This window comes from Akanthomyces muscarius, chromosome 1 (assembly GCF_028009165.1).
Source record: "Akanthomyces muscarius strain Ve6 chromosome 1, whole genome shotgun sequence".
NCBI classification, from domain to species: domain Eukaryota; kingdom Fungi; phylum Ascomycota; class Sordariomycetes; order Hypocreales; family Cordycipitaceae; genus Akanthomyces; species Akanthomyces muscarius.
Window position 1 is genome coordinate 3,751,646 of NC_079241.1, and position 12,615 is coordinate 3,764,260.

At 54.0% G+C, this 12,615-nt stretch overlaps 1 protein-coding gene across 1 annotated transcript; it reads right to left on the reverse strand.

The window, feature by feature from the left end:
• Positions 1–6,615: 6,615 nt before the first annotated feature.
• LMH87_006253 (uncharacterized protein) lies at positions 6,616–8,490 on the reverse strand (the record flags this gene model as incomplete). The annotated part of the gene is made up of 6 exons (XM_056204111.1): positions 6,616–6,878; positions 6,950–6,978; positions 7,736–7,764; positions 7,864–7,901; positions 8,303–8,378; positions 8,434–8,490. 6 exons carry the CDS (start codon positions 8,488–8,490, stop codon positions 6,616–6,618), a joined length of 492 nt encoding a protein of 163 aa, XP_056059500.1.
• Positions 8,491–12,615: the final 4,125 nt, after the last annotated feature.

Below are 12,615 nucleotides of genomic sequence, written 5' to 3' on the forward strand. Positions count from 1 at the left end.
CTTCCCTTGCTCGTTCTTCAATGAACAAGATGGATTCAGTCTAATCTGTACAATAAGGACCAAGGAGAGAGATATTGATCCATCAGGCCGACACGAGTCCGTTTTTTCCCACACAAATTATTGCCAGAGGTTTATTGCCATTGCTGGCTGGGATATCGCGCAGGGGGACGTGGGTGTGTCTTGGACTTGCCATCACCGTTGGCGCCTCCCTCAGCTCGCCGCCGCCCAGATGCTGCATCACAAAGCTGCATTGCGCCGCGGCGACTAGGCTCTCTCTGGCGTTGCATGTACGTACATGTGCAGACCTGCATTTCACACACGGCAGTTATGCGAGACAAGCATGACAGTGTACTGGGTAGTCAAGACCTCCTTTTCTACATGAACGGACCTTGGCCGGGAGAAAGCTCCTCGGCACACTTCTTTACCGCTACATTATCGAGCCCTCGTGGCCGCTCTAGAGAGACAATATCGACAAAAAAGGTAACCTTGCCAACGTGATTATAAAACATCAAGTAAATGCAGTGCAACCTGGCAACTGCGGCGTCGCAGGACAACCCCTGCTATTTTCGGGCTGGGAACCGGCCGTTTTATTGCCTTGTCGTCATCCATGCTTGGGGCATTTTTTTTTCACGTCACGCGTTCGGGGGACGGTGCAGGGTTGTACTCGTTGGGCGTCGGCAAGCAACATCGGATCCTGGCCATTTTCTTTTTCGTTGACCAGGGTGGTGTCCCGGCGTGGCTTTCTCCGAATCCAGCCTCTCGGGGCTAGCCAGGGATGCAGGAAGCCAAATGAACAGCTCATCGACAAGCTGCGGTGGCATCCAATGGTACTCGGCAGTGGGCATGGCTGGGCTTGTGCAGGCAGGCGGCAGGCTGCATCCGGGTAATGAAGAAATAGAGACGAAACAAAAGGCCCAACTCCCGGCTTGGCTCAGCACTGGTACTGGCATACATCCTTTGGCTTGCTCATCTCAAAGGCAGAAAAACGCCAAATGTAACGCAATTCGCTGATTGTCCGATATGACGGTGCGCCCGTCAGCCGCCGCCGCCCGTTCGACACTTTTTGCCCTGCTCTCGGACGTAGCGTTGACACCACTGCGGTGCATTTTGTGCAATGTCGTACAATACTGACACAATAAGCTCACGGCGTATCCGTACATTGATTGACATTGGCAGACTCTGTGCTGCGAGCGAATCAGGATTCACATGGTACATCATCCGATCTTTGACTTTGACCCCCATCCTCAGCACAATGCTTGCTATACGCAGCCAAGTATTTATCAAGGCACCTCCGGCGTTGGAAGCCAGTGATGTGCAGTGATGTGCGACATGTGTTTCCAAATATCGAATAGTGAAGACGCAGTTTCGCGCACACACGTACACAGAGCTCCGGTCTGGTTGGCGCATAATTTCCTCTAGCATATGCCACCTATGCGCCCACATGTCATGGACTTTGTTATCAGTGACCTGGCCCGTGGCTCGCTGTGCAAACATTCTCAAGCTTGGGGCTTCGAGTCTCCGCTAGCTCGAGATAACTCGGTGCCCAGAACAACGGCCGTGAGCACTAGTAGGCGCGCCAAGCTGCACAGTTACGGTGGTGGTAGGCTCTGGATGATGCGTTTTTAGCATCTGATGCGGCGAGGGTTACGACAGCCCTTTCATATTGACAGAAGCCTATTATTAATGAACAGTCGCATTGATGAAAGTTTCAGCCTCTTCGTTTCTCTTCGTATCAACTCGACTATCGAAACAAGGCGTAGCAGAACTGGCAAAGGGGGGCGGGAAAGTAGAACCGAGATTTGCCCACTGTCTAGGTATGATTACGCGCCAGACGGAACAGGCTTGTCGTGAATAGCGGAGCGAACTCCGCGGACGAGACATTTTCTATTAGCAAATCATGGCGCGAGACGCGAGCCTATGTGCATCGCGGCATGGGTACAACGACGAGAAAATCCCAGTGAATAATGTTTGGTTTATCAACACGCCCCCTCCACCTTGATGATTGGCCTGGCCACTCTAGTGCTAATAAGACAGGACAAGCTTCCTGCATAAACCTGCAGAACAGGTGGTGCAATTTTGGTCGGAGAAGGAGGCAGAGCGCGGCGCCAGCGGAACTTTCCATGCTGGCTCAGCAATGTGCAGACGTCAAACCCCTCATTTTTCGCGTTTAAACGAGGTATGCTGGTGCCTTGGTGAAATTGTCTGCTAAAAAGCTCAGAGGTCTCATACTTGACAATTGAATGAGCAGAGTCCTTTTGTGTGAGGCGCGAATGGGTGCGTAGCACGGCAGCCTCGCTCCATCACGCGGCTCGGGATTTATCAGCCAGCAGCTTTTCAAATCTTGATGGAGACCACCTGGCGCTGTGTACTGGTAACATCAGCTCGGCGCGCCATTGCGCATGGTTTACAGTGGGTTGTTGAACGAGTTCCAGGCGCCTCTTTTCCGACCAGGCTCTGCGAATCGGCACGGCGTCCGTGGACAGCGAGCTAGCCAGCCTGGTCCTCTTGCTGGTCCTCGATCTCGAACTCTAGCAGGCCAGATGGGCTAAATGAGCGAACTGGCGGGGGCAGCAGCCCTCCCAGCCACTCTCTGGTCGGACCAAGGACCAACGGCGACGCTCGGTTGGCTGGCAGTTACTGTGCGCTGGCTCGGCCGGAGCAAGTCAATTTCGACTGACGATAATCACTCGCAGCCATGGCCGAGAATAGGCAAATAACTCATTCGGCCTGCGCATTACCAGTACACGAAACACAAGGTCAGGTGATTGCAGGGTGTGTGTCTAGGCAAATGACCAAGAAAAAGAAAAGAGAAAACCTCGGATCTCGACCGAAGACAAGACCGATCTCTCTGTAAACGCCGAGGTGCTTTTGTTACGTATACGATTCTGACTCGTGCCCTAAATTTTCCTTTTCGAATTTTTGTGCTGTGCCGTTTCTGTGTGCGCTGCTACGCGTGCCCGCGTTTTCTTTTTATAACTCAAGTCAAAGGGTCGAAGCCAGTCCAGCAACCTCTATGGCTGCGACAAAGCTCGTGTTGTACTACTGGGATTTGCCCGTCGGAAAGAGCGGCGCCAGGTTCTAAAAACGTGTGTGATGCTACACAACGGGGGGCAGTGCAAGCATGGCTGTCAATGCTTATCCGTGAGAAAAACAAGCCTTTACAGATGTGCGCTGCCATTAACAGTACGCGGGTTGCTACTGAATCTCATTCTCATGAGGGAGGTCCCATAGATATCTCATCAACTCGTCAGGCACCGCGCGCACCACAGCATATCCACAGCACACATGGGCAGGCACACATAATAAACACGCGCCCGCGTAGAAAGGCAAGCTACCAGTACCACACTACCAGTTGCTGAGATCTGGTGCAACGGGGCAGATGGAGCATTCGGCAGCAGCGGGCTCTCTGGAACACTCCCCACCACAGAAGGCTCCTCTTCCGGCTGGCCCGCATGCTGTCAGGAACCACGCTACACTGCAACTTGCTGCCAGAAAGCATAAGTTGACATGTATAGCGAGCATGGCATTATCAGATGCCGGGCTGGAATGGGCATCAGCTGGGGTAGCAACTGCCGCGGGGGAGGAAGGCGTTCCGGCGCAATGTGTCCAGCCTCTCTGCAGGGGGGTTTGCTTCTGTGATTTATCAGTGCCGTGATGTGAGCAAGTAAGCCGCCCGGTTCCGGCAGGCTGTAATTTGGTGCGTGCCAGAAGGCGCAGCGAAACAAAGACAGAGAGAGCCCGTCAACCGGTCGTATCCCGACAACGCTGGCACACACACACACACGAAAATAACGCTTTCGGCAGGGACACAGGCCTGGCACAAAAGAGCCTAGGATCTTCCTGACTATTCCGATTATGCACTTGAGCGGAGCAAGCATTCGAACCCCTGGTCGGCGCGAGGTGATTGGGGAGCCCATGGGAGCTTGGCCCAAACTTTGGACCAAGCCACTGCGAGAAAGCTGGGAAGCAGGCAGGCGGGCATTGATCCTCTGTTTGGCCTGAGAACGAGAGAAGACCAACTCGGGGACTGGCCAACCATCAAAGACACATTGATACGAGCAAGGGCGGTTTTATCAATGTGACGTGACGTATGCTTGCGAGCTTGGGGCTGCAACAAACTCGGTATCCCACTTTGGGCAGCTCCGGCACAGAAACAAGGTGACACTAGCGTTTTCGAAACCAAGGCATGTTGGCCGAGAGGGCGAGGCCATATCACAGACGCGGCGAGACAGCGAGGAAGCCTTCAGAACAAGACGCGACGAGACAAAAGCTTTGGGAGAACACGGATGGCCAATGGCAAAACAGGCGCCCCCCTTGCCAGCACCGAATGCCAGACCGTATGACTGTAGTAATTCCCATCCTTGCCGGACGCGCATACGGGTAAAATATGGCCTCCCTGGTTTACAAAAGGACGTTTGGTTCCGGAGCAAGTGCACTAAAGAAGCATCCAACACTACACTCTCGGTATCACTTGTAGAGACGCGCAATACGTTCGTTCAGCTGCGCACCAAGTTCCAGCGGCGCGCCAGGACACGACCGCCAGCCACGACCGACCACCACCACCGCCACCGTTTCTGCAGGGCGCATATGCCCTTGTCTCTCTCCCACTCTCACTTCTCCGATGGCCGGCCCCGGCATGTCGCTGATGCACGCTGGCTGGCTCGGCCAACTTGGACGGTGAGGCTAGCGCAGCGTTGGCAGGGGGTGTGTGGTTGGGTGGTGGTGGTGGTGTCGTCGCTGTCGAGGGTTTGCATGTAGAAGGAAGCTCGCCTCCTATCCGGCGGATGAGTAGAATTGAGATTGGGAGCACCTAGAAACGAAAAGTAGTTTCGGAATGAAAGCACAGCTTTTTTCTTCTTCTTGCATGAAAGACTCGGCGCTCCTGACGCGATGAAGACGAGAGCATTGAAAAAAAAAAAGAGAGAGAGACCTTGTCTTTGCGCAGAGGTGCAAACGGATATGAGTTACCCGTTGCGTCCTAGCGCGTGGTGCGAGTTTTGAATTTTCTTGGAGGCACGCCTCTCTCGGGCTTCTGATGCCAGTCGATGCCATTAGTCAGTAGCGCGGTGCAAATGCCTATCGTGGAAGTATGATGAGAAAAAAATAAAATAAAAAAACCAGTGAGCTTGTATCATATTTGGTTTTATTTTATTTTTATTTTTATTTTTCCAATTCTATTCTTTTATTAGTACTGTACAACTACGAAGCCAGCTCTTTGTTCGGTTTGCTTCTCTGAAGCTCGCTAGCGCGCGCTGTGCCAATCTCTTTCTTTTCGCTGCTAGCTTATTGACTCGCGTTGGCGGGCGTCGCGGCGTTGCACCTCCGTGGCGCAACGCATAACTAGGGGCGCAGTACTTGCATACATGATGCAGTCCGGGTACCCTGTACATTGATTTATGAAGACGAGACCGGGGGAGCGCTTCGCTTCGCTTGCTGCCTTTCCAATTTCCCGGGAAGGCCCTTTTTTGTTAATCCCAGTCAAGACACAGAGACCACGCCCCCTCTCCAAATGAGATGTGAAATTAAAGCAACTGCAATAGGGCCAATTTCCAATGACGATAATCAGGGAAAAGAGAGCAGAGAACCAAAAAAAAAAAAACCCCCTCAGTGTATGGCGGTGAGTTTCGTGATACAAGAGTCAGGCCCTGTGATTGGCGTCAACCCGGCGCCCCCAGTCATCGGGGAAAACTCGGTGCTGAGCGTGGCACGCCCCATCGTTTGCGACGAAGACAGGGCACCAGCAGCAGGGAACAAAAAAAGGGAACAGGTACTGAGTACAAGCTGCTAAACTGTGGGTGAGGTACCTACCAAATCATCATATGATGGCCGCACCGCGCTGGGCTTCACACCACTCAGTTCTGTTTGTGGTGTGCTCTAAATAAACCTCCTTCACCGTCATTCCCCCATGCTTGATTGTCATCATTGTATAATAATATAGCGCGCATGTGCAAACTAAACTGATACGTGTAACCCTTTCCCGCCGAATGAATTGTGCGCCCGTTGCCGGAGCTGCTGATGGGACGCTGTGACAACCAGTAGTGCACGACTACCATACGAGAGAGGGGGGTGGGCTTGACCTGAGGCATCATCGTGTCTTTTCTTCGCCGGCACTTTTGCCCGCGAATTTCCGCGACCAACCACGGCTGGCGTTCCCTATTCCTGCTACCTACGGTCTGGCCGAGTCTTGTTTAAACTTTATGCGAGTCAATTCCGATTGTCCACTTGCCTTGATATAGAAATAACCAACAAGAATGGCAAATTCCATTCCGAATTGCCCAACCTTGAATTGGTGTGCGTGTGTGTGTCTGTGTGCGCGTGGGTGCTTGCGCGTGCGACTTGTCCCGCCGGGTAAATTCTCTCCCTCTCTCACTCTTTTTTTTCAGCTCTGGCGGCCTCCTTGTCTCTTTCCTCTCGCTCTCCCGGTCATTGCCGGATTCAAGACTCGCCGATTCCGGAAGGCTCTTTTGCGCGACCGGCCAGATTTCTTCTCGCGCCGTTTCTGATGCCTCGCACGTCGTCCTTTGACTGGTGGCACCCGTTTGGCAGCAAAAACGGCCCCCCTCCAACGACCTGATGTTGACTGTGGATTCCCTCGTCCAGCAGAGCCGCACAACATTATCCGTAATAATGCTGGCGAGGCGCAATGGGGACCCAGACCTCCAGCGCATCGGCTGAGTGGATAGAGGGCCACCTTGGGCCACCAGAATCTGGCTGTCTTGCGGCATTGGGCCCTGGGGGGTCCCACTGCACTGGGTTGGTGGTGTTTTGGGGGCTCCAAAGCTTCTGGATCGCCTGTGGAAGCCCCTCTGCTAGCACAACGGATGGCAGAGATGGCAGAAGCGTGAGATGGCCCTGCCCGTGGTGGGAAGTGGTGGGAGCTGGTGTGTGCCAGCATCCACTCAGTCACTTTGTCTTCTTCAGCGATGGCCCCCCCCGCCGAACCACTCACAGAGATGGACTGAGATGCCGCCAGTCATACTGGGTAGTCATTCGCGAGACGAAACTCGTTGTCGAGCAGCAGCAAGCATCATCCTGTCGCTTTGCAGACATGTTGCGGCTTAACTGGTTTGGAATTCGCCAGCGCATCCCTGAAACCACCGTCAGCCATTGGGAGCCTCGACGCCAACTACAGCCACGGCTGAGTTTCAACTGCCAGAGAGCGCGCGCGCGCCGCCTCCCTCTTCGGCCATTTCGGTTTATTATTGCGATGCGCCCTGTCCTCGCGAGCCCAACAGGCCTGCTGCTCTGAGAGCGCCGTGCCCCGAGCTCCGGGGACTCCTCTGGGCTGCTGCTACCAGTACCAGTAGAATCCGCCCACACACACGCCTTTCGTAACCCCCGGCATAGTTGCCGGCAAATGGGCCTCGAAATGTGACAATGGTGGGTATTTCGAGGCTCTGGTGGTACCAGCACCTCGTTTTGGAAATCTGACGAAAAGGCACGCACGCCGTTATTGCTCAACGAGGTGACTGCTTTCTGGCTCACGGATCTTTAGAAACAGGCTTTGAAACCTGACAGCGTTGGGCAATATGCCCTCTCAGCTATTGCCGCTGTTGCTGCTCAGGTGATGTTTGAATTTTTCTTTACCCACCCCTGCAAGTCTGGCTGACAGGGGTCGCAGAGGAACCAGCGCCACCAGTAAATAGTTTTCGTATCCATCCGACGAGATGACATCTTTTGCGGACATGGAGTGAGAGAGAGTAAGATTACAGACCGTGACCGTTGGACATTGTACCGGTAGCAGCCACAGCTCGGTATGTCAACCTGTAAATTGTGATCAGACTTGGATCATCAGGGCCATTCGGCCAAAATGAGGATTCTCAGTCAAGGAGCGAGAGCTGCAGGGGGGACGGTACTGCCTGCCTTCATCTCATTAGACGGCGAGCGGACTTTGCTCCGGCCTAGACACCGCCGGTCATTCCATTGACTCTGCACAATGTGCCCGGCCCGTCACCAATTGATTCTATTACAGGGAGGGTTGACCCTTGGCATCAGGCAAGCGTACATTGGCCACGAGTAAGACAAGCTGCAGACGGACACACAGCATGGTCATCCTCCACGACATGTGCCGGCAGCAGAAGGAGGGGGGAAAGGAAATTAAAAAACTGATCAGAAACCGACACGGTTGAATTCAAACATCGTGGCTTTTCGTTCCAAGTCGCGCTGTCCATCTTGCTAGGTCAATGCCTGCTTGTCTTGGCCCGGGGTCCCATCCCCTGCAGTTCTGGAGTTCTGCACTTCTTGCTACTGATACAACGTGCTAGTGGTGGATCAATAGCGCGCGCGCCCATGCCCAACTAACACAAGTGCTGGGCTGGGAAACGGTAGGTGAGATCTCTTGTCCGTGAAGACAGCACCAGGCTGCCAGGGATGCCAGGCTGTCACGGCTGTGTGGTCAGCGAGGGCGCGCTGTCGAGCTACTAGTATCCGTACCGGTAGGAGCATAGCATGGGCACCCTTGTCTAGCCTGGCAATTAAGCGATCTATCATAAGCAGGCTGCAGCGAGCGCCAACGCGTTGGTGCCAAAATGTTCCAGCTTCCTCGAGCGAGCACATCATCCGCTAGCGCAGTGGTTGTATGTAGCTAGTACTTGGACCAGACGGACTCGGAGGAAAAAAGCAGAGAAAAAGCAGGAAAGTTGGAGAGCTGGTAGGCTGCAAAGCAAGAGGCTGGCTGGCACTGGCTGGCAAGTGTCGGGCTCTCGGCGATACTGGTCTACCAGGTGGCCTGATACATATCGATGAGGTAATGGACTACTTGCCGCCACTTTGCCGGGACGCTTCTGACTGGGCTCGTACTTTCGTATTTTCTCTCTTCTCTTTTCGTCTGTGTAGGCCATTTTCGTCCACGATTTCAAAACCATAATGATAAATCTTTCTCTTGACTGACTGTACTGGTAAAAGTTGTTCAATCTGGGAGGGCCCAACAAGTGTCTTTTTCCTTTGTTGGTGCCAAGTGTGCTCCTCTTTCGCCTCGCCAGCGAAAAGCTGAAGACAGATGGATGGATGGGGGAGAGGAGCCTCCCCCCCCCCCCCCCCCCCCCCAAAAGACCCAGCAGGGGACTTGGAAGCCGTCTTTCCGACGAGGGCAAGGCAAACAAGACTCCCCGCTGAATAAAGATTGCAACCACCACGCTTCGCGACCTTTTTGTGTATGCTGCAAACTGGAGCTTCCCACCCGTGCCACCGAACCAGCACCAGTGCCTACAGGGACGTCTACGGGTACTGGCACCAGTAAATATGCGGAACATCCGTCTGCTAGCTACCTAGGTGCTAGGCTGCCAACGCCACCAACTGTCGCCGCCCCTCTCCCCACCACACTTTTTTCTCTCTCTCTTTCGCTTTTGCTCCTGTCGGCGGCCCCTCCTCTGGTGCGCCTAGGAAGTGGGAGTACACAACCCAATGTTTGACGGTTTTATTTTATCTTATTTTATTCCCTGCCGCCTGTTCCACTCTCGAGGGGAGGGGCCATTTTTCCTTCTCTCGTGGCCGGCTTTCCTCTGGAGCGAGCGTTGTCCAAGTCGTTTTGCCGTAAGCCGGACAAATGGCGTGCGAGCCCACTACTCCGACCACCCGGAACCTTGTCCCCCCAGCACTTCAGCACTGGCAGGCGGAGCCCAGACAGGCGATGATGGCTGCTGCGCTGTACTCAGCAGAAGACAGCCCTTGCACAAGCACAGGAAACAAAAACCCCACCCTACTTTCAACGACGTTTGGCTCATGTTGCCTTTGACAGTCGGACAGAGAAGGTTAACTCGACGAGCGGCACAAGTTGCCCTTGTCAGAGCCTCCTCTGGATCCCTGCTGCTTGTATCTACTTCGAGGTTATGACAGGTGGTCTAGCAGCCCTGTTTGTGAGACGTGACCGGCCATGCCACGAGATCTTGAGTAAGAACAGACGACTGACCGCCAGCTTATCATTCACGTTACAATGATTTGTTGTGTCACAATGCCATTACTGGCAGGCTCTTGTCCCGATTCTGAAAAAAAAAAAAAAGAATTATATATATATTTTCCCGTGCCATTATCGGCTGTGAGCTGGCCAACGTCTATTGTCCTCCCTGCGAGCTCTATTGTGCTGCCGTTTGGGCCGAAGTGGCCGCATAATGCACACCGTACTTCTTTTACGAGTAAGTTTTTATTGCCTCAACAAGTGCATTGGCTTCATCGGCCAACCATTTCCTCTTTCTCTCGCTTTGTCCGGCCCTGCGCGCGCTCCAGAGGGCACAGGCACAGGCACCGACGCACGATGAGGCGACGCGAGTAAGTGGCCCGCCCACCGAAAAGTCGTGTTTCCGCGGGGCCTGCTTGATCTGGCAGGTGGACGAGCCCCCCCGTACCCAGCCCAGACCGCGCCTATCTCAGCATTGTTCCATGTTTGCATTTGCCATGCACGTTTGGACTAGTGCATTTTTGCGACGGGCAGGCAAAAAAGACTAATCAGATTTTTTCCCGTTTTATTGCGGCGGTGATCTCATCGCGTTTTGACAATGCCATTCCGAAAGGCAGCTTAAGTCGTAAGACCGCGGTAGTAAAAAGTCTAGAAGGTAACCGAACCGTAAATGTCATCATGGAATGAAACGCAGAAACGGCTTGGTCAGAAGCTAAAAGTGGCAAAAAAAAAACTCTCTCAAAATGCTGGAATCATTGCCACTACTGCAAGTAAGGCGTAGACGATGGTGGTGAGCTTGGCGTTCACGATGTCTGTCGACACTGCCGAAAAAAGCCATGCGTTCTCGTGACCAGGCTGCAGCCAGAAAGGTGGCCGATTGCGTCCAGCTGCAGGCCAGGGAGGTATAAGACGCCATTTAATTTGATTTAATAGTAATCTATTCCGTTCCGGAATTCCGGAACATGAGGGCGTTGACGAGCGCGTCGACTAACAAAGCAGGTTTAGCAGATGGAGGCATACTCCTGAATTTACCTAGGTGTGCCCTGTACAGCCGCCGGTGAGTGGCCGAGGAGGCCTGTAGAAAGAGACCAGACAAGGGCCAACAAGTCTCTCGGCCCTCTGGGCCATGCAGGGTGGCTTGGCCTTGTTTCGCGCCCAAAGACGAGGCTTTTAACATACTTTTAATTAGTTGGCGCGGTGTTTTGCTCGGTGAATGCTGTTTGACCTGGGGTATACTCTTGCTTTGCTGCAATATCGTGATGCAGCGCAGTTCCTGTTGCCTCTTGTCGCAATCGGCGGCGGCGTTTGCCATACCCCCTTGGCTACGAGCAGGCTCTCTCGTTCGCAGAAGCAGCCAGTTCCAGTCCCGGAAGGACAAACATGCAAGCTCGCTTACCGGCTGCGTAATTTTACCCGAACAGCGAATTCCTTTCGTTTTGCATTCCCTCGTCATGGCCAAAACTCTGATTTTCCCGAGCCGGCCGTGGTTGGTTCCAGTCTCCAGTCCAGCCGCGCGACTCGCTGCTGGGAAGGGAGACCCAGAAAAACCTTGCTGCAGGCGGCGACGGCGAGGTGGTGGTTGGGTGTGTGAGTGTGAGTGTGAGTGTGCGTGTGTGTGTGTGTCTGTCATTTTTTATTTTACTTTCCATCTCATCGTCTCGTTACCAGCATGTACTAGCCTAGCTCCGTAGTGCCGGTAAAGGATGCCAGCTACTGCCCCAAGACAGCTAGGCCGAGGCGGTGGTGGTGGCCGTCGTCGCTCTCGGCATCACCATAACCCTATTCTGCTTGCGGCACCAGCGAGAAAAAAAATCGTACAGGCAGGGAGGGTGTGGGTCCACAACTTGCCACCCACTGAGAGAGCGTGCTTGCAAGCCACGCCTCCCGCGCAAACACGCTAGAGCCAGAGGGAATGCCTCAACGGTTCCGGTGGATGCGAGGTCTGCCTACAGCGGACGGGAGCGCTGAATGCGCAGGTTTTACAGGTGTCGCTGCGCTGGAAACAGCCTGCCCAGGTGCAGGCAGGTGTGCGCCGCAGAAGCCTACAACGGGCTGTTTAGTGCTGAAAACGCCCTGAAGCAAACCAGAGACAGCAAATTCACACACAGTGTCCCCCCTGCCACACACAAACCTCTTGCCATTTGCACCCGGCCACCTAACTCTCACACCCGCTTTCTCACACCCCCCTCCCTTCCGTCACCCATCCTCTCTATTTTTTTTCTCATTTTTTTTTTACTGTTGCCGGCTACTACTCGTCGCTCTCTGCCCAGACACACAGTAGCCGCCTCCCCCCCGGTCCAAGGGCAGAGGGAAAAAACCCAGAGTACATAAACCGACGGGGCCCATTTTCTCCACTCTGAACCCTCCAAAAACACAACCTCGTAGGTGCCTCCAACGAGCCTCATCCACTTCTTCTGGAACGCCGCCGCTTTTTTTCTCTTACCATCACCGCGTGGAGATCCAAATCAACCAACGTCCAGATCCTCTTTCTCGGCTTCCTTTGCCATCATCGTCGACTTGAGCTTGCCTCGTAGGGTCACTGATCACCCTCTTCCTCTCCTGCAAACGACGATCCGTCGAAACACAATCGCGACTTTTTCTTTCTTTTTCCCTGCGTGCTCGACGTCTGCCGCTCCGCCGTCGCGCTCTGCTCCCTTGCACCCTCGACTACCGTCCTCACAAAAAAACACCTCCCAACCGTCGTCCGCGACGCGTTTTTGCGC